The following is a 23,222-nucleotide window of genomic DNA, read 5'->3' as shown; positions in this document are numbered from 1 at the left end:
TTGCTTTAAATTTCCTTTCAGATGGAAGATGAGATTTTGGTAATAGTTGCTGTCTGATCCTGTACGTTAAGCTGCCACGTTTCTGTCGATAAACACGTACCGCTTCAGCACTTCATGTTGCTGGATCCTGCAGCATCCGACGGATGGTAGAAGCAGAGAACATTGAGAGAAGAGCCAAAGGCTTTGGAACGAGCGCCAACTACAGGTCGAATTATACGTGAGAAATATTTTTCGATCGGCATAATCATATTTGAGAAAAAAGAAAAAAATTGTATATATAGATATGTGTATATATATATATATTGATATTATTTTCAAATCTGCGCGACCATTTAATAATAATATTTTCCTATTAATTTTAGTCAATATTTAAAATAGATATGCAAAATAATGTACTAGATTTTACTCTCTCTCTTGCAGTTTTACTCAATAAAATATCACAAAGATATTTTTATCGAATTAACAATAGAGGCATTAATAGTAATATCATGGAATTATATTTATTATACTGCGAATGTAATATTCTACAATTTAAAAGTTTTATTAGAAATAAATAGACATGACTACGAATACTATCGATTCTTTACTAATGGCTTTTTATTATATAGCCATTTACGATATATGTAATTCCAAAATGTCGCTATTAAACATAAATTTATACATAATAAAATTATATTTATGCATAATAAAATAAAACAAAAGTGCTACACAAATTATATATATTAATATATGTATTATACATATTTGTATATTTTATGTCAAAAGGATCATTAAACACATAACGGAATATTAATAAGTCTGAATAAATGCACTAGCAAATAAATGATTAATTTAATGATTATCAAGAAATTAAGTTTTATACCTTTGAATATTATTAAATTTACATGAGAGAGAGAGAGAGAGAGAGAGAGATACTTAATTAGTGGTTAAAGAAGAATATTAAAGCATAATTAATACCTATATTTTAATTACACAGTAGATGTAATAAAAAAATAAAATTGTACTATAAAAATATAACTAAGAAAAAGCTATAATTATATTACTTTGTACGGCTGCACAGAAAAACGCAAAGAAAAAAGGATAAAAATATCGTGTCATATTATCTATAATTTTAGGAATTACATCATTTTAATATTTTAATATGAGCATTAATTATTATACACGTCCATAATTTTTTATATGAAGATCTTGCATTTTGATATCTTAAATTTTTACCAACTTATCTCACGTTTCTATCGCCACAAAAGTGATCGCTCGCTGATTGATTATTCAGCGGTCTACCTGGGCTCTTTACATAATTCCCGCGTACCGACAAGCTGGAGAAGTAACTTACAAGGGTGAAGACAGATCCACCTGGTAACTTATCAGCATCTCCTAACATGTCAGTTATGTGGAAGTTGGAGGACAACGTCCTCCTTCCTTCTCCTTCAAGGACTCCTTCAGTAGGGCTTTAAACGGATGCGGCGTAATACTCTCGGAAACATTCAACAGCTCGTCCGTGAGCCTCTGATTTTCTTCCGCCTGCCTCTTCATCTCAGCCTGGTGGTACTGTCGTTCCTTTTCTAATTCGTGGCGTTTCGTCGTTTCGACGCATCTCTGCTGCTCCTTGAGCTGCAGTCCGTAACGAAGCGCTTTCTCTCTGTTCTCCTTCTGCTCCATCGCGGTCAAGTCGGCGTCCATCTCAAGCTGTCTTTCGAGCATCTCTCGCTCCTCTATTTTCAGTTGTCGTTCCCGCTCCTCCACTTCCTGTCGCATCATCAGCTGTTCCTCCCGACCGCGAAGAACTTCCTGCGCGGCGCGCCGGCGAGCTTCCTTGAATTTCTTCAACTCGAGTTCGCGTTTTGCTTCGATGTCCTTGTGCGATTGCCAAATGATGGTTTCCATTTCAAGATTCCGTTTGACCTCTTCCTGCTTCAAGTCTTCCAGATACTTCAGATAGGAATCTAATTCTGTACGAAGGGTCACGGTGTCCTGTTTCGCACGAGCCTTCTCCTTGGCCAGTTCTTCTTCGGCCAAAGTTATGAATATGCGATCCACCACGGCTTCCTCGCGAGCACGTTCGGCGAGGAACTTCTTTGTCGTCAGGATTTGCTCCTCGAGTTCCTTCTTCAACTTTTCCCGCTTTTGCTTTTCTATCTCGAGATTCTTTAACTCCGCTCCACGCATATCCTCGCATAGCCGCTTCAGATGCTCCTGTTCGTCTCTCTTAACTCGCTTCTTCTCGTCTTCCAGCGCCAACTTGTCTGCCACTTGCTTGGCTAAAGTGGACACCGTTTCTTGCTGGGTTAAGGTTCGTCTCTCCGACTCCTCTGTCTCTTTGTACCTCTTCGCCTCAGACTCCTTCAGCATTATCTCGTGCCAGATAGCGTCCAGCTCCTTCTTCGCTAATCTCTTTACTTCGTTACTCGCCATTTGTGCCGCGTTACATTGCTTTGCATCAATCGTGCATCTTCTCGATAATTCTTGCTTAATATCTGGACATGAGGCTAGATATTGTTGCATATGTTTGGCAGCTACCATCGCTTTGTGTTCCTCGTCGTGTTGTTTCTTCAACTCCTCTGTTCTTGCAAGTATATCTTCGAATCGGGCACATTCATTTCGCTGCGCCACCTCCGTGATCTCCCTCGTTAGATTCGCCTCTTCGCTCGAAACGAGATCGCGTAGTTTCTCCCTACGCGCCTGTAGGTTCTCCTCGTACGCCGACATGTCTGGAGATTAGTCGTTGTCGTGTTAATGGCTGGTAATTAGCCTGGTTCAGCGGGTTCCATTACGCAAGGGAAAATGATAGTTGTATGCCGTATCCGAATGGACATGTGATTTATGTGTGAAGATTGAAATTAAATGAAAAATAAATTGATACTTCTGTAGAGAGAGAGAGAGAGAGAGAGAGAGAGAGAGAGAGAGGAGGAGGCTATTTTATTTTGTTTATTGTAATTCTTTGAAAATCTAACATTAATTGATTCTGCCAAAAAGAGAGATATGCATCTTAATTAATTATAATAATTAGATCAACGAGAATTAAATGATAGAAATATAGAGTTATATTTTGATTCGAAGCAGAATATAAAAGCACCTTGATGATAATTATATTCGTATGCAAATTTGCAATTTGTGATGTTATTTTCAGCTTCAGTTTATGATTGCATTTTGGATTCAACAAATCGAATTGTCGCGCAGTTTATAGAACTGAAAAACTGTATTTACAAATTTGCATATGAATATTATTAAGCATTAAGAGCTTCGATCGAAAATAGGATTCTTTCTTTTATATGACATCTTAATCAATTTTGCAAAATTAACTCTACTATATAAAAAATATTCATTCAATATTACTCTATCATGTAAGCAATTGACAAGTATAAATTTTACATATACAACATATTTATATTCATGATACTGTGACTAGAATATCTGCAGGTTTTTAAAGAAATATTCTATCTTCCCTACATTTATCTTTTACTTCTAAGTTTTCTTAAGAAATGTAACTGTAATAAAAAAAAAATCACATCAATGTCCGCATTAATACCTTGTTGGACTCGTTGGCGAAGATTCTTGTTTCTGATTTTCCGATCGGTTTCTTTCTTGAACTCCAGAGTTTTAAGTAACTGGTTGTACTCCCTCTTTTCCTCCTCTGTGCCTTCGAAGATAGATCTATCGAAGTCATGGTGCTTCACAATGCGGCAACTTTTGCGTTCTCGCAACTTGTGCCCGCAAGATATATTTGCTGTGCCGGGAACGTCAATAGGATACTTCCTCGTTTTGGGTAAACTACACTGTACTCTAGGTAAAGGGATCAAACTCATCTTTACAGTTAACTATTAAAAAATAATGAAATAAAATGTCAGAGAGATCAGCGAATGTTCTTTATGGACAATGTTAACACGTGCGAGAAATCCGATAATGTGCGTGCTTCACCAACTCGTTCATGGTGGAATCTGATTCCATCATGAGGTCGTTCGTAGTCATGGTTGCTATGACGATGCGCATTTATCGAATTAATATTTTTTGACTGTAGTTTGATTTACGTTCACAGCGCCCGTGAGAATTATTTATCCTTGTTTGACATTTGATAAACAACAAGGATGAAATGTTCCCAATTCCCAAGAGTGTTGTGAATGTGAATTGGATCGTAGTTTTCTTTTTAGAACGAAATGGAGGATAGAAAGTAAAAAATTGGAATAAAATTTTTATTATACCCAGTTATTCAGGTGTTCTGGTAATCGCTAAAATGATGACTAATTACGTATATATGTATCTTCAATGTTAATATATCCAAAAAAAATAATTCTAATATTAGCAGAATCCACTAAATCTTAGAGGATTTTATTCTTATATACGGCCTCAAGAGGAATCTTCTAAAATCAAGAGGAAAATATTCTAAGCACAATATTCTTACAGTTAGAGTACTTTTGTTTTGCATCTGCAGTAAAAATCTTGCTGTTCTTAATATGAATTTTCTCTTGTACACAGCTCAATGTTCTTGTAGTTAAAGTAATTTCGTGTTGCATCTGCAGTACGAATCTTGCTGTTATTAATATATCAATTTCCTCTTGTATATAGATTATTTAATATATTGTTTTAAAATATATTATATATACTTTTGAAAAACTTTCAAGGTTATTCACTTCAAAGATATTACAGAGTTTGACAGTTATTGCCATGTTGTAATCCATATTAATGTCAATATCTCATGAACCGTAAGGTTCACGAAACGTCATATGGTGGAAGTAACAAAACCATGACGAAACGTTAGCATTAGCACTGAATTACGAGATAGAGATAACTCGCAAACCCTCTAGCATCTTTGAAGATGTTATCTTTACTGCATTTTTTTTCAAATAAATACAAGGGAAAACTATTATAAAATTTATTTATTGTTAGAGAATAAATACATATCATTTAAATAAAATACTTTAATTGAATGTGCATGTATATACATAGAGAATGTGTGTGTATTTATATAAAATGCGTTATTAAAAATTTTCTAGTTTTAAGAATCTAAGATAAAGTCGACACGAAGTGTTAGATTTTCCAGCATAAACATAGAATAAATACAGAGAATAAATGATTCCGAAAAAAACATTTAGAATTATAATTATAATAGAATTATAATTATAATAACGTATAGCGAAATGAAATATATGTAGCTGTATTTCTCGGTCCAATTCTACAATAAGTGCATATATGAAATAAGATCATCATAACAAATAAACAACCACTCTTTTTTTTTGTGGACTTTAAAGCTACAAAAATGTTCATCATAATCTATGGTATGAAACATATTCAAAAGAAAAAATACATTATTAAATTCTTTACTGTAGGTTATAAATTCTATTTGACCAAATATAGATAAGTTGTTTTCGTTGTATGTTACTGCGACACACATGCCTTTTATAAAAAGTGTTCCGAATATTCTGACCCATGAAAATCCAATTATTTTTTCATTTAGATTTGGAGGCAAAACATGACTGAAAAAAATATTATCTATATCTGTCACATTAACTTCTTCACTAACTCCGAAAGAAAATTTATCATCAAAATACCATGTCCATAAAAATCGAGCACATATACTCAGCTGATGTTTAATAGCAAGGGTTAACGGTAAATTTCTTCGTGAATTTGTAGCACGAGCTATTTGTTTAAAAGGCCTGTGTTTCGCTTCCCATCGAAGACAACATACGAACCATAGCGGACCAACATTACGCATGACTTGAGGATAATGTAGCATATAATGATGTTTAGGCTTTAGAGTCACGTGAGGGAAGGTACTTAAATACATTTCATGATGTTCTGATATCAAAATAGCAAAGTAATTTAATGATCTAATGTTAACATAAGGAGCTGTGACAATATCCACGATTGATTTATAGTTTTATATAAAGAAGTCAGCAATTATCTCCTTCGGGAATTAAATCGCCAATTATTAATCAAAGATATCTAACGAAACATAACATTTCAGTTGCAGAGAACCTTAATTTTCCATTAAACAAGTGCTCTTTATTTATACGTGGCACAGCATTATCGGATTCTACCATACCATAATCAAAATAAAACATTCTATTATTCAAAGTTTCAAGAGACAAATATTTTTTAACATAAACTAAGTTGTGTATTATAAGAGCTAAATCATATGAACATACTCCTTCGAATAAATCATGCATAATGTCGAAGCAAATGCTTGAAATAAAAGAAAAACTAGGAATCGCATCCCACACACATTGTTCTTTAATACCAGTCATTACCAAGGTCTGCATGTTAACATCATCAGAGTAATATTGTACTGTTCGTAATTTTTTATAATCGAGAATTGTTGCAGTGATCATTTTATTTCTGTGTAGCTTACACATTCGACAAGGATAATTTGCATTAAATCTTCGGATAAGCCACAAATGGAATGTATACCTAAATTGTCCCTAAGCAATAAACACATGCAGAAATAAATGTGTTCTTCTCTTCCATTGTGGATTATGATTAATCCATTTGTCTCTATATCAATCAGATCTTGAATTATTGGTTGAAACAAGTTTTTCTTTCCATGAATTTTAGCATCAGACGAAAACAAGCATGCTAAAAAAATATTTTCAAGCTTAGACAAGAATTCTTGCGGTAGACATGCTACAGCAAAGAGATCCTAATTTATGATCACCAGCATGTGATCCAGCGATGTCATCTAGATCCATATCATCAAAAAAAAGAAAAAGTGGTATCACAGCTTTACTTTGAAAATGACTGGTAATCTTTTTTTTCCACATTTCAGTCTGAACAACATTAGTCAATGGTTCATTCGTTTTGGTCAAACATTCTAAATTTGACAAAATTGTCTGAAGACACTCTGGCAATTCAAGAAAACGTTTTAAGACTTCCTTCATTGGGACATGTTGGCCAATATCTAGTTCGTGACTCATTATTGTTGTTTTATTCTTTATTTTTGGTCGATATAGTATCGATCACATGGAAACACTACAAACCCAAATTTTGAAAAAGAAGTCTTGGGCGAAGAGCCGCGCTCAAGAGTAAAGTACCCTTAATATCGGTGTGTCGGCGAATTTAACGGTTATGCTCAGTTGTGCTACGCTAGCACAACTCAGACATACAATATAGATCACATGGAAGCATTATAAAGCCGAATTTCGAAAAAAAATGTATGTGAAGTTAGCACCGCCATTTTGTTTAATCGGAAAAATAAACATTGTGCTGAGTTGTGCTCGCTTTGTGCCACATTGTGCCGCAAGAATTAATGACATAAATAAAAAAATAAAGCGTTAAATTGAAAAAAACATTTTTTTCGCCAACACCGCCATTTTGTTTAATCGGCAAAATAAACATCTCAATTTGACATTCATACAAGGGTAAGTAAAAACAAGATAAAGCTTTAAACAAATGAAAAATAAATGAGAAGATATAGTTTATAGAGAACATGTCTAAATTTAATTAGTTACGATAAAGATAGCACATACACAATCCTCTTATTCAGTATATCTTTAATCCTTTGTCTGCAACCATATTTTTGTGCTGGTTTGTCTATAATCACTGACCGAAGTTATCGTGTACTAACACTTGATGAGTAAAACCGTATTATTAACAAGATTTTTTTAAATTAGAATCTGTCCTTTCTTTATTTCAAACAAACTAAGAAGGATAGGTTATAACGCAAGGTAGCTGTTTTTGTTGTGCTCTGAGAAAATAAAAGAAGCATTATTTCTTATAGTTCTTGAATTCGATGTTATTAATCAAAATTGCGTAAAATGATAAGAACACATACAAAAGTTCCTTCTTTTAACTAACACCATCAGATTCTTTACGTCAAAAATATAATATATACTTTCCCCGAGCACGGCAAAAATAAGCTTTTTCGTAACACCTTTCTTTCACTTGCGATCTAAATTGCAAACGGAGGGTTAAAGAGAGTATGCGGAATAAAATTATTATTACGACAGGCAATCAGTTTTTTTTAAAAACATAATGAAAACAAAAACGAAACAAATCAAAACGATATAGAAATGGTGTAGAATATTACCGAAATATTATGATAGCCTTGATATAACCTTTACATCAGCATACAACAGTCACAAACGGATATTTGTTCTCTATAATACATATTATATTTTATGTTTTTTTAAATTGCTATAGGTGTGTCTCTTAAACGGCATATGCCTGCATCATATCGATAACAAACAATGCAATGCGTGATAAATAGTATACTTACGCTCAAATGTAGACCAGTACTTCTCTAAGCTGATCAATTGTAAGAATCCTTGTACTTCATTCATTCCGGAGAGAACACAACACAAACACTAGATAATAAACACAATGCAACATGGGCTGCGTTATTCCGTTTCATGCATATGCGCGCACTCCCCTATAGTATATACGTGACGCTCACTTTACGCGCATATGCCTGTAACGGAACGCAGCCATGATGTAACACGATATAACACGACTATAATACGCGCCAAAAGGCAGCGACACACATTGCTTTTCATGAACTCGTAAGAGGGCATTGCGCTTTAAGTTAACATATTGTTAATACAAGAGGAAAACTGTTAGAATAATCTCCAATATATTTTTGATGAATAGTCCAGTGCATTGGAAGAGGAATACTCTTTCTGTAAAAATTTCTGCTTAGAATATGAGGTTACCGGAAATTTCACTTCACAATTAGATTATTTTTTTTAGATGTACTTTTCAATTAATAAAACATCTATATTTAGGATTACGGCTTTGCGTACATTATTGCAATAGGTTTAAAATTTTAGTGGACACATTTCAAAGTTGTTTGCACATCAGTGGAAATCTATACAGTTCGAAATAATGCGCCGGCGGCGATGCATGCAATGTAATATCCGTACCGGAATGATCGAATATTCAATATTCGCAAATTAGATAGGAAATCTAATATGATCGGTGAGATTATGGTTGCTACATAAATAGCATGCATGGTTATTAGGTATGACTGATTAAATCAAGATTGCAAATGCGAAAGTACAGACATTTGCTCTTTATTGATATCTGTCACTGTTGCCCGAAAATTTCTTCTTCGTATGCTCATACGAGCATGAATCGAGATAAACGAGTTTTATCATCATGTTAAATTGGGGTTGTATGAAGAAGTATTGCCCTAATGACATTGCATATTGGTAAATATGCATCGACCGCAACATAGTGTGAATTTAATAAAAATGCTATATAGATGTAACATATCAAGACACATGAAAAGAAAATCCTATTAGATATTATATTGATATGTGTATAATAATGCTTTTAATATATATAAATCTTCTGTTACATACACATGTCAAATCTTACAATTAAATTTATAACGCAGTTTTACATATTTATAAATATATCTATAATTACATCTAATTATTTTCGTAGTTAAATGAAGATTTCGACTGTAAAATGAAAATATGCACCTTATTTTGCGCAGAAATATGTTATATTCGGTATAATACTCCAAAATGAAAAATCTATCATAAATTTATAACTGTGATAATATAACTTTACTATATAATAACCATTTGAATGTAAACTAAGTCGTTAGTTATAGAGATAAAAATTTAGGTATATATTTAAATGCAACAAACATCCAATGAAATTCTAATAATTATCGATTATTAGCTTTCATAAACTTAAATTTTGAAAATTGTATTTTTCTATTACATCAAATTAATACGAATATAATTAAATTTTCATTCTATTCTTTTTCCTTCTATGATCAAAGTAATACTGTGCTCCAAAATAACTTATCATTGTGGCATTTTGCGATACGATTTATAAACAATTTACACATAATTTCGAATATCGCTGTCTTTATTTAGTAGATATTTATTTCATATTGGGATATAATACTCCAAAACGAAATGAAATAAATATGCTTATATAAATAGTAATACTTTTCAGTTATAGAAGAGTATAAAATTGCAAGAAAATACAGTAAATCATGTGAATTGTTATAAATCATATTGGCCAAAGTAAATAACGGAAGCATAAGTATATAAAAATTAGGAAACTGTAATATAAATGGGGTTTCACTTGCTAGATAAGAAAATATGAAAAAAGCTATCACTTAATCGAGCAATCATTTATATTCATATATAGATAAATAATATAATTAAAATAAAAAATATATACATATATATTTTTTATTATATGTATATATATATCTATATATTTTATTTTTTTTCATATTATATTTTATATATGTATACGCGCAAGCGCACATATATATGTGTATATGTATAAGTAATGATGATGATAAATAAAACATTTGAGCTGTATATTTGCGTAAATGATATACATACGTGTGTATATATACAATATATACACACATACACACATATATTTAATAATTATAGTGCTATAGAAAATTGAGCGTTTTAAAATTATTTAATATTCTCTCATATTTTCATATAATCGAACTTAAGTCATAAATGTCGCCTCACTGATTGTGAGTTAAGTTATTTACTGAAAACAATCACGTACAAGTTGTGAAATTAATAGCGAGTTAACGAGTACGTCAAGTTGTCGCATGATTCGAAATTATCGCGAAGAATTCTTTTTTTCCGAAAGAGCCTTGAGGAAGAGTTTCTTCGTAAATGGCTATCCTCGTACTTTCTTTGCTCAAAGAAAAACAAAAACGACGACATAGTCGATGTGAAAATATTAAGGCGTCGAACTGCTGCCGGAATTTGCTGGCGTGATCCCTGTCGTTGGCGGAACGGAAGCTGTCATTGTTGGTGGCGCGTAAGGACTTCCACAGAGTTGGTCGGCTATACGTCCACCCTCACGAAGGCCGCTGAGGAATGCGCCATGTACGGTGGCTGGATAATTCCGTATAGTGTGCTCCCCTGAAAACCCGTCGTGTAAATAGGTCAACGTGCACTCTCGTGAAAAAAAGTTTATTACGAGAGAGTGAGAGAGAGAGAGAGAGAGAGAGAGAGAGAGAGGGAGAGGGAGAGGGAGAGGGAGAGAGAGAGAGATGTGACATCTTATATGAACTTATATTTTGTATTGTCATTACATTTTCGTTTGTTTATGATAAATTTTTTCTGATGTTTAATACATTTCGTCAAATTCTCGCAAACGCTAATTCACCTGGTTTACATGACCAACATGTTGCGAATAATAGGATCTTTAAATACTATTAACATATACGGAATTATTACACACACAAGTCGAGAACGGAGTATCTTAGCGAAGCAAATTGCTATGTCCCGTAAACGCAAGTGACGCTTACATATATTTACGAGGACGCAAATAAACAGCGCGATAACAAATAAAATCTTCATCAAAAGAGCTTAAAAAGCTCTTTAAGTTTTTTACGTCTCGGTATGCAATATCGTGAAACGTATCAATTTAATATTTACCTGCAAAGAAGACTCTTGGCTGCGGCGGGGGCTGATTAACCAGGTGCGGGGGTGACACGGGTGCTGCCAAAAGATCGTAATCGCTGCCAGAACTGCCAACTGCGACAAAACTATAGGAGCCTCGTGCCCAAGGATCCGCCCGCCACCTTGTCACAACGCTCTCGCGCGGTTGCGGTACCACTTGGTTTCCAAAAATGCCCTATGAAAATAAAAAAAATCTTTTTTCAACTCCTTTCATCTTTTTTTTTGGTAAAATATAACGAGGATACGAGGTGTGGATAATATAATAATGATTAGTATAAAATGCGTTGCTACGCTTAATCTAAGTAAGACTGCTATCCACCCTTCACCCTCACACTTCGACTAGAAATTTCATCCACTTACTTTCAGGACGGCGATGCAACGGCCGACGATAACATCGTCACTGACATTTTCCATTACGCAAGCCGCTTCACCAGCGACGAGAGCCAATAGAACCGGTGCCTTGTATAAGTTCCAGAACAGGAAGAGCTCGCCGCGCGATGCGGTGGTACTTCCCACGTGGCCGAACAAATTGGCCGTTGGATCCCAGAAAATGCGCTCAAAGCATAGTACTACCTGAGAGATTAAAGGGAAAATTACGGGATTGAAACTATATTGAAATACGAATGGAAACTCTTTTTCGGAATTCTGACATTGTGCGATATTTTTACGTAAAAAACGAGTTGCAGATAGAAAACATTGGCTGAAAAAAATTTGTGAACAAATAGCATTCGAGCTTAGAATACGAAAAGCCGAAAAAATATTTAACACATCCTATTTTTTTTACATAAAAATTTTTTTTAATCTTTTTATATGTATACAATTTTTTAAATTTTTATTTCAATTTTTAAAAATTAAGATTTTTTAAAATCTTTAACATATACATATAATATTCTTGAAATCATTGAACTTTTATTTAAAATATATTTTTAATTTTAATGATTTAGGGAAAAAACCTATTTAAAATTTAATGTTTTTTAAGAGAAGTTCCATTCCCTTAACATGTAAAAACATGCTTATAAAAAAAATGTGTTTCTTACTTTTGTCTATATTTAAAAATCCAAGGACTTATTAAAATCAGAGGACAGTTGGTTGTATTCCGTTGTGTGTATAGCAATTGATATTATTTCGTTATAATTTTGTCCATTAGTAAAAAAATTATCTGATTCAAAGTTATATAAATATTGTAACTGTTATAATCTAATGTTTATACTAATCTTTAATATTTCTGTCAAATAATACTGTAACTATCAAATAATTAATTTTAATATTTTTTTAAATAATTAATTTTATTGCGTATTTTATAATTTTACATACTTAATAAAATTAATAATAATAATTTTACTTCACATAAAATTTTACTCATTGATTTTACACATATAATTTTTGATTAAATTAAATTTTACCCCAAGTTTCAATTTGATACATAATTAATCAATTTATCAAGATATAATTTCGATAAATTGTTTATGATAATATAATCTCATGTATTTCGTAGAATTTAGTTTGTTCACTTCTTTTTGAGTGTAATCGATATTCCTTAATTTGTCACTGACGTGTGTAAGTTGGACCTTTCAATGTGATCCTTGTTCGTGAAAAGAACACACATTAATTGCTATTGAAATCTGCCACTGAGCGATCAGTGATAAATCTTAATGCGCAATTATGCAGTTTTTATTATTCTTACATCAACGCTCGACAAGATCGTCCGCTGTCTTCGGGAGCAGCATAAATTAGACCGCTTTAGGGACGACAGCGACTCGTCGAAGTGTACATACACATACACACACGGCGCTCACCTTATTTAAATTGCCAAAACCAAGTCGTTGAATGGCTTGAGCCTTCCAATCTGGAAGCGGTGGATTGAAGGTGACTCCGGAAGGCGGTGAAGAAGTCTTCAGGACACCAAGGGGTAGTGTAACCAGAACGGCGTCCGCTTTATAAATGGTGTGATTTGTGTGCAGACTGCGGGCGGGTGAGGCCCATACTTCTACGCCATTTGGCCCGTATCGCACCGCCCTGGCAGCTATGTTCAATCGAATATCAAGTCCTTCCGAGAGAGCAACAGGTACGCAAGAATAACCGTTGCGAACTGTAAGGTAAAAGAAGTAAAAAATGCGAATCAGTATTCGGATTTATTGTAATATCGTATCATACTGAGAAAGATAGAAAGAGAGATTTTTATACGATGTATATATATATATATATATATATATTATATACAGGTATATAGACACGATAGCGAGATCACGAAGGGCGCAATAAAGAGAATTCTCTTCGCGAGAAGATATCATTCGGAAAGGCGGGAATATACCATTCGGAAGGATAGTCACGTAAGGGTGTGCAAGATGGGGTACGTTTAACGAACTAGGTCGTTGCGTTAAGAGTTTCGTTATATTATGTTCCTTTGATTTCGAAGGTATAGCAATATGCTGAATTGGCATATTCCACCCCTCCCCCCCCGTGACACGTACATATGCCCCGACGACGCTTTCACGTCGAGGAAAGTAGATCGAATCAAGAGGCTCTTGTTCGTTACGCGTTCGTCGTCGTATCAAAAGACCTCCCTCGTGTCCCTCGCGTGAACGTAAATATCCGCTCCGTATACGACAATGTTATACTGGATGCAATACGGGCCTCAATTATGACTTAATTGGATATTTCGCGTAACGTACGCTTAAATCAGGACACACCTGACGCAGACCTAAATTCTCGTAAGCACATTCGAACCCCATAACATCGAGGCGTGTACTAATAATGATACACAGGCGTCTCCACTTAGGGGGTTAATTATGTTGATGGCTACCACGGCGCTAACAAGCACTCTCCTATCGGCGCTGCATCCCATTTCAGAAATTTAAATTTACGCGTGCGCTATGTCAGGCTGAAAGCACGGGGCTAATTTAAATTAGCACGTTTCGGAAGAGGGGGCAATGCCTATGCATTATCGTGATATTTCGAACGGCGCGGAATGCCCCTTCGAGGGACCGGCGGGTACATATTGATTACGCGTAACGTGTCGAACGGCCACGAGATACGATCGACGAAATGTTGCCGCAACCTTGGCCGGCAGCTAATGATCAGTACGTTCTATCGGGTTCGTTCATGGCGTTGCCATTACCTCCGGCCGGAGGCTGTCGATGCTAACCGGTCGGAATCGATAAATCATGACACGTATACGTCGTCGTCAAAAATTTATGCCGCTGCCATAGTAAACGTAACCGGAAATGTTCCCAAATGCGTATGTGCGCGACAGTTAATGACAAACCGCGCGATGAATTAGTCGTTACATCGTTCTCGCATCGATCCCACATCGTCTGTCTGCATTGAACGAATTAACGTATAATGCCGATGACACATAATGTCGATGACGGCTGCAGACAAGTATTTTGCAGGCTCGATGTACAACTGTAAAGATCAGTTTTAGTAAAACATCAAATGTAAGAAAATTGTTTCTCAGTGTCTCTTGAATTACATGAAATATTTTAGCATTGTAAAAAGATTGATGCGCCGCACATAAATTGCATATATTTTATTGATCAGTTTTACATTTCAGAATTTTTTTTTTTTAATTCAGGAGAATATTACTGTAATTTTCTGCGAAGATGAAATAATGAAAAATTTTACTGGTGGAAATATTGTAGCATTTTGAGGGACATTGGAAAATAAGAAAACAGACCGATGTGGTAGAAATTGTTCTCAATTGTATTTTCTTCAATAGGAATGGTTAGTAGTGCTAAAATTATTATAACTGAGAAACAAATATTTGTTATGCCACTTTGAAAGAGCACGAACTGAGTGAACTCAATTGGATACTCGATTATCGCGCGGGCTACCGCTCAACATGTTCGACTGTAACTGACGTTGATTACAGAAACCGTTCATAATAAGCGAGAGAATATTCAACAGCCGTTCCGTCGGGGAATGATTCGAATTCACGAAAATTATGGTAAGTCGGATCTCTGCCTCTAAGTTACGAGAATGGAAAATTAATTTCTCGTTGTGAGGCTGGATCCGCGATCCGAAATCGTTAATGGAGAGGATAAACTGATCCATTAATCTCTCGCTTCTTCCGATCGTACGTCAAGCGTGCGGAGGAACTTGACGACGAGGCGCGCGAGCCTCCATGCGGCGAAAGAAAGAGGGGGAGAAAAGCGAATGGTGAAAAAGAAGACTCTTTGAATGCCGGAAGTTTTCCCTCCGACGGAGGAGACGCGATGACTACTATCCCTCGGTTGAGTGAGCCGTGCTCTCGCATGGAAACGCGTTACGGCGAGCCAACTTTCGTCGGGACAAGAGAAAGGCAAATATTTAGAGGGCAGTCTAGCATAGGTAGCCGAGATCCGTTCCGCCGTAGGGTGGAACAAACAGCGGACGGGACAGCTTCTCTGTCGTAACGGAGAGAAAAGGGGATACAACACCCGGGTGGTAGATCCCGATGCGCAGTGAAGAAGGTCGGGACTTGGCCATTCGAGATGCCCTTCTCCAGGGCACCTTTTCTCGTTCTATCTCGACCATCGGCCCCATATATGCCACCCTCTCACCCGCGTGTCTTGTCTTCCGTTTGATCTTTGCTCGCAGTATTTTTTGACGGCGAGTCGAACAATTTGTATGCCATGGTGGTTTTCAATTTACATTTAAATTGGTTGCTTATGGCGTTCTGTCGTCTCGACGGGAGTCGAACCGAGAAGGTGGAGGAGAGGAGGAGAACCACCGCAGCCGCCGCCGTTGCACGGTGTCGGGGAACAGTCAAATACTGAAACAGCCTCGCGAACGTGTGGCGGAACTCTTGCCGGGTTCAATGTACCGGCACCGGTGCTTTTTTGCCGGATACGAGCGCCCGCGAGAGAGGAGCGCGAGCAAGCGAGAGGAAAAGCGAAGGAAGGAACAGAAGAAAAAGAAGGAAAGAGCCCGCCGCCGCGATGCTTTTCTTGTTCACCCATCCGTTATATCAACATTCCGAATCGCGACTCCCGAAGGTATATGGTAGAATGAGCGATCGCAAAAGAGGACGAGTCACTCGTCCGCTTCCGCACCGTGAAATTTCGGAAGTTCGGTCAAGCGACACCTTCGCGTTTCGTTCTTGAGACAAGAACTTCCTTTGCCATCATTTTTTGACGATTATACCGAGACGACCGGTCTGTCGATCGCTAGAAACAACACATTCGATGAGAGAGCAAATTGAAAAGGATGCAATATTCTCTCACGTGTCAAATTATCGAACGCGATACTATAGAATCTTCGAAGCTTCTCTTTCTGATCTTACACGCAGAATTTCGTTTTGAAATCTCGCTGCTTCGAATGCCTTTTCCGAGATCGCTCAACATGGCGCACGATAGATTAGATTTACGCCAGAACTCTCGAAAAACTTTCCCCTCTCTCCTCCGGCGATGGAGAAGTTTACCATTTGAATGTAAACATAATGAAGCGTACATAGACGCGATATAAATACACCGGTGAAAGCACGCAGGGTGAAATTCGATACAAGAGTCGTGAGAGCTTTTTTTTTTATTCCCTTTCAATCTCGCACGTCTCGTAAAAGAGGTTCGCGCGCGGAGCGCTTTTCTTGCTCACCCATCCGTTATATCAACATTCTAAATCGCAAGTCCCGGAGGTATACAACGCGCAGCTAAAGGCAACTGTTGATACCTTATAGATTGGAAACTTCGGTGGTGCGAGGTAACGTGGAGGTTTTCACCCCCTTTGCTTCATGCATCTCGCCCGAACGGGCCATACATCACTTTATTATCGCGCTGTAATTGTATTTTTTTTCAAACGTCACCCCCGTTGCATCTCGCCTCCACATCGCAATTCAACGTGCAATAATTCTTGCTATCGTTTCATCAATACGCGTTTCTACCGGTAATAATAATCTATGACTAAACGTGTTGCGCTCATTGTTTTATTGAAATTTGTTGTGAGACGAAGTAGACTGCGCCAAACGCGAGGGAACTCGGCATAACGATAAAGAATAGTTCGGGCAAAAGTTCAGTCAGCAACTTTACAAATTTCATCTCGAAGTTCAAAGGAGCTACCCATTGCTTATTGATTATTTTCTTAAATGTGTTTGCATAATTTAAAATTTTCCTTTGCCTTGGTGTAAAGTTATCTCTGTTGAAGAAACCTGATTTCTTATAGCGGTATGTATAGAGTAACTTTTATATTAACTGTAACTTTTTTAAGAACGTCTCAGACGTTTGTCCAGCAAGAGAAAAGAAACTTAATAATTTGAATTATGAGAAAAGATATTATCGCCGTATACCGCAATATACGTACATATGTATGCGCGTATAAAATTTTATTACGAATAATAAAGTATTAGTATAACAATATCGATAATTAAGCAATTTATGTAAAAAGTTCAAAGTGAATCGTAACGTACAAATTGTTTGAATGAAGTCATAAATTCAGAAATAAAGAAGTAAAAACCTTTTACTTTATTATTTTATTACTCATAACTGCACTTTGCTCTTATTGGTTACTACTCTTGATAAAAAGTAGCGTAAATATCATTCTCTAAGATTACACAAAATTTTCTACGGAAATCACAGTGTATTTCTCTTCCACCTATCCGTTATGTCAACATTAATTAAACATCGTGACGATGTAATATGTGGCTCCATAGGAAGGGAGAGAAAGCAGAGTGTGAGGTTATCTTACCAAATAATATTGGCCACGTGTGCTATGTAAACGTAGGTAATATCATACATATTGATATTGTATATTGTCTACATTATCGAAATGTAAAATCTGGCATCATTTACGAGAATGGATTTAACAGTTAAATCGTTAGCGTTATAATATTTCGATTTTTTATCTTAAAATCACAAATGTGCGAATCTAATGTTCTTTTTAGTCAGATATATACAACTATTTTTCAAAATATATAAATTTAAAAAACTCTTTCTACATCTTCACGTATACATATATATAGAGATAGTTTTAAAAAATGTGATTATGCTGCATGTGCACTGAAAGAAATAGTTGCCATTTCTATATAACTCAACTATAATTTAATGGTCGTTTTTTATGTCAACTCTATATTTTTGCTAATTCAGATATAATTATTATTACTAATAATAACATATAAGAGTAATAACTATGAAAATGAAGCTCCTAACCTTAATAATCTTACCATGTAATAATATAGTCGCAAATATTAAACACTTTCGTCTCGGTGTGGAAATGTACACATATGTATATGTATATTATATTTGATTATATACATATGTAATATCAGTAATTTCTTCGTACTTTTATTCATTTGTGAATTTAGCAACGACGTTCTGTATAATTTGTACAGATGAAGATAAAGTTAATAGGAATCGCCGCAATATTTATGATACTCTCCAGAGAAGTAAACGCCTGGAGGATGCAATGTACCTAGATCGTGCTATTAAGTAACGTATAAGGAGATCGATATCGGGATACAATTTATTACGATTGTCACACATTCTGTGCAAATGAGCTTGTACACTTTGTACAAATACAATATATTTTCTTACGAAACGGTATAAAGCGATCCCGTATCTATGTAGATGTTACCTTTGCAATTGAATGCCAGATCATGTGCCAGATTGTAGGTATCAACCTTTAAAATATCTAATGCAATTTTTACCATTAGTTTCATAAGGATTAATGTTTAAAAATATATATAATTAATGATAAAATATAATTATTATAATATAAACGAGAAAGAATATACCATACAGTCTAAACATTAAAAATATAATATAAAGCAGCATTATGTGATAAATTGCTTAATTGATTTCTTTCAAAATATTATACATTCTTCGTGACGGGAGTTTGTATAATATGTTAGGCCCTTTAATATATTTTTTTCTCCATCTTCATCTTACTTATAAACACAATAAAACATAATAATAATTTTAAAAGATCCAAGTAATTTCCGTTAAAAAAAAAAAAGAACTTTCTCTCTTTAGGCGATAATTATCGCGAGACAGATTCGCGTCTGACCGCGCTCCGCGCAAGTAGCCGAATTATTTCAAACCGGTTTGACGTTGGGACAAGCAGGAGCATTTTACCCCATACTGGTATAATTGGTAGCGAGCGCAAACGGTTTTTAAGACTACTTTGTACTTAATCGAGTTTTCACGGAAGCTTACCGACGAAGAAGCTACGACCCCGGCGAAATACGGAAGCCGCTTTCCAGTCGGTATCGATAAAACGGGCGTGGCCGCTTGTGATAAATACGCACACGCGGCGGATGTGTAAATCGTTACAAGATACCGCTAAAATTAAACAGCCCATTAATTTAAGAGATATTAATAAGACCGAACATTACGCGGCGCGCAATACAGCGCTGCCTAACAACTCCAATATTCATATTACAAATGCATATGCATGTTACGTGCCAAAATATTTTATAATTGTTGCACCTCACAACTTACCGAATTATCGGTAATCTAGAAAAAGAAAGGTACGCGTCGTTCCGCCGGCGCATCGTGATGTATAATTATCGAAATAGCCACTTATTAATACATTGTTGACGGGATGCAGACCGGTTAGGGAGGTAATCGATGTTCGCATGTATCTTCCATGTATCGCAAATATGTAAATTTTAAACGAGGTGTTTCAAAATTATGGCCACTTTCAGTTCCACATGCTTTCGTCAATCTGGATCCGATTAAACTACAAACACGACTCTAACACGAAAATATCATTATCACTTTTATTTGAAATGATTTTGTTCATTTAATATTTTATAACAAACTAGTGTCATTTCGTGAAAGATTAAACTTTTTTCTGTTTAAATAAATTCAATTGGCGTTTTTACCTTATAAATAAAAGAAGTCCATTTGTAATTTTTGTGAAGCGACCCTCCTTCCTGCGAAAGTAGCGATGCATGTTTCCTGCGTTCGTCCGAATTCGTGGATAAATCGGCCTGTCACTTTCAGATCGGCATAATTGTCGGCGGTGGACACGACTTGCAACGCGGTTAATGCGACGGTAATGATTACGTCACATATCACTGCACCCCATTCGAGCATAAAAGCGTAACTTGGAGAACGTACACGAGGAGAATTGTCCCGCTCATAATTATCAAACGCGCCACCATCTCCGCTCCGTTTGTCGCAGTCGGATAATTAAACCCGGAACTCCCGAGCTCGTTCACCGCTATCGGTAGCTCCCCGATTACGTTACGTTACGGAGGATTAGGGGCCCCGTGGGCAATTGCGAGGGCGGTAAGTGGATTAGGCAGGCACGACGAAACGGGAGATAAAGAAATTGAGTAAAAAAAAAAAAAGAAGAAGCTACGAGAGAAGAGGCAACGGAGAAACGGCAAGGAGGGCGGAAGAGCGAAAGCAGGGAAAAAAATTGACGGAGCGGAGGAAGGAGTCCGCGTAGAGAGAGAGAGAGAGAGAGAGAGAGAGGTTCGCTCGCGCGGCAAGAAAGGATATTTGAATACGACTATACCGCGAGAGTAAATCGTCCCGTCCGCAAACGAGCAGTGAGCTACACAAGAAACGCATTTGCGTGTCCGATGGTGGGGGAGTATAAGAAGGCCCACGATACGGCACGACACGGGGAAGGGAGATTTCCGCCGTGAAGAGGGAACGACGGGGGTAGAGGTGCCCAACAGGGCCCCCACGGTAAGTCCCTTTCGTGCAAAAGGGGAGCTCGCTATCGACCGAGCTATCTCCCACCACCCGTAGCAGTTGCACCGTAATATATAGGCCGTATCTCAAGCCCGCAAATTGCCTTTTTAAACACAACAAGACGGCCGTGCCCCCCTTTCAATTTACGTGGGTCCCTTTTTCGCGTGCGCGGTCCATGCCGTTTGCCTCAGAAATCCCCACCCGACGAGTCGCTATCCCTCTCTTCCGTGCTTGGCGGTCGCCACCCTTTGCCCCTTCGCCGCCATCGTCGTCGACGCCATCGAGAACTCCGTGCACACATATCTCCCCACGTACGCGTACGGTTCTTTGAAAAAGGCGTGTCGTACATTATCGTTGTAATTACAAATGGAATAATCGGATACCGCGACAGCATCCCAGCTACCGAAGGGAGGAGCTCGCGCGAACTTTTACCTTTAGCGAGGTGCCAAAAGGATACTTTGGCTTCATGAATGACAGTAGGAATTCTTCTATAAAATCGAAGACTAATAACAAGCTTGTCATCTTATAATGCAATTTGATAATTTAAATTGTAATAATTATAGAGCGGTTTTGTGTAACGACTGTTTCTATTCAAAATCAGAAAAAGAACAGCTCGAATGTTTAATATTTGTCAAGACACGTAATTCAAATATGGAAATCTAATTGATATCGAATTAAAAAATACATATTTTCTAAATATATAAGTTTCATTTATATAAATAAAGATATGTGTCCATTGTATATTACGTGTAGTCGTAAAATAAATTCTGGTACAATATAGAAGACAATATATTAAAACGATAAGAGCATAGTTATGAGTCAATAGATATGTACACGTCTCCTGCTTACCTAAACGCATTGACAGTTTAAATAGGCGTCGAATATTTACATGCTTGTACATATTTATTTTCTCTCGCGGTAAATTTACATTGTGCCGTAGATCAAACGGCTGGCGGGGCAAATATGTGTTTTGTTCATGGTTGTGTTTTGGGATCGTGAGATTTATATACGTCTCAAACGCGCGTCTGAGGTACGAGAGAAACGTAAAATATCGCACAATACAATGGATGTTCTTACAGGACCTTCGATGGTCTGATGTTACAAGTTATCGTATATCGCAAAAGAATTAAAATTATTATGAAATGTATACATTTCTATTTACATCGTTATACAAATAAGAATAGCACAAAATATGCTGGAGCAGTTTATTTATTTACTGTATAATATACTTCCAGGTAAATGCAACGAGACTTCGAAGCCACACAGCGAGCTGGAAAAGTCATCGCGTTCATTAAAGCTGAGTGCTTACATGCGACGAGAAGACAGCTACCGATGGATGATAGCCGAATTATCGGTTTTCTTGTTACGAGAATACCTGTGTCATCGGGCAAATTGCGTGCAGCATAATTAGAAACATGGGACGTTTCGCGGTAGTCGTCTATGCGTGAAAAAATGTCTCGAGATTTCAATTTGCAGAAGATGTGCCCGATGGCTCATTCAGGCGAAATAATTAGAGGACGCGAAAAAGAAACGGAAAAGCCAGATGATTTTAATCGTAATAAGACGTCAAGGATAAGATTCTTCTCCCCTTCTTCTCCCTGTCTTTTCTTTCTTTTTCTCACCGCAATAGCGGGAAAAAAATGGGCTTACCATGTGGTTAAGCGATCGCGCGGTTGACTCGGCAAGATTGTCGATTTATGTTTACATACTCGTTTTACGCGAGACCTCGATAATTAGAGTAGTTACCCCGTACTCGTATAGTAACGTGCACGTGAAGGGAAGAAGGCTCTGGCCAGCCACAGCCGGATGATGCCGGCGAGGATTTAAAAATGGAAGCACGAGGAGTGCCGAAGGTTTAAACGAAGGGCGATTAATCCCTCCGGGGAACGCGGCCTGAAATTGGCGTATAGTCTTCTGCGTGTTATCTTCGATCGTAAAGCATCGTCATCGGCCCGATACACTTCGCGGATCGCTTATTCATCCTCCTCACGAGTCAATATAACCGCGGCGTGCCGAATGATCTTCCTTTCTTATTATTTCGTTGAATTTCTCCGTTTTAAGTTGCGACAGCCGAGCTGTCACGAAAAATAAAGAGAAAAGAAATAACCGGATATCTCTGTATATGTATACGTACACATAATTATATACGTATAATCAATGTCTTTTGCAGCGCGATGCGTTCACTCGAGATAATATGATTACGATGAAACAAGCG

General features: G+C 36.6%; 2 protein-coding genes across 2 annotated transcripts in view; both read right to left on the bottom strand.

Annotated features, from left to right (window-relative positions):
* Positions 1-1,382: 1,382 nt before the first annotated feature.
* LOC108772407 (trichoplein keratin filament-binding protein) lies at positions 1,383-3,966 on the bottom strand. The gene is made up of 3 exons (XM_018537928.1): positions 3,916-3,966; positions 3,527-3,815; positions 1,383-2,708 (listed from the first exon to the last, which is right to left on the bottom strand). Exons 1-3 carry the CDS (start codon positions 3,964-3,966, stop codon positions 1,387-1,389), a joined length of 1,662 nt encoding a protein of 553 aa, XP_018393430.1. The 3' UTR covers positions 1,383-1,386.
* Positions 3,967-10,529: 6,563 nt separating this feature from the next.
* Su(var)3-3 (lysine-specific histone demethylase Su(var)3-3) overlaps positions 10,530-23,222 on the bottom strand; it is a 110,633-nt gene continuing 97,940 nt past the window's right edge. Inside the window, exons 11-14 of the mRNA XM_018537942.1 lie at positions 13,187-13,479; positions 11,751-11,963; positions 11,367-11,565; positions 10,530-10,847 (exon numbers count right to left, since the gene is read on the bottom strand). Of these exons, the coding sequence (XP_018393444.1) occupies positions 10,663-10,847; positions 11,367-11,565; positions 11,751-11,963; positions 13,187-13,479 (890 nt within the window). The 3' untranslated portion in view covers positions 10,530-10,662. The remainder of the gene's footprint in view (positions 10,848-11,366; positions 11,566-11,750; positions 11,964-13,186; positions 13,480-23,222) is intronic.

The sequence above is a fragment of the Cyphomyrmex costatus genome, unplaced genomic scaffold (genome assembly GCF_001594065.2).
Source record: "Cyphomyrmex costatus isolate MS0001 unplaced genomic scaffold, Ccosl1.0 scaffold189, whole genome shotgun sequence".
In the NCBI taxonomy this organism is placed as follows: domain Eukaryota; kingdom Metazoa; phylum Arthropoda; class Insecta; order Hymenoptera; family Formicidae; genus Cyphomyrmex; species Cyphomyrmex costatus.
The sequence above is the reverse complement of the archived record's forward strand: the minus strand, read 5'-3'. Positions and strand labels throughout refer to the sequence as shown.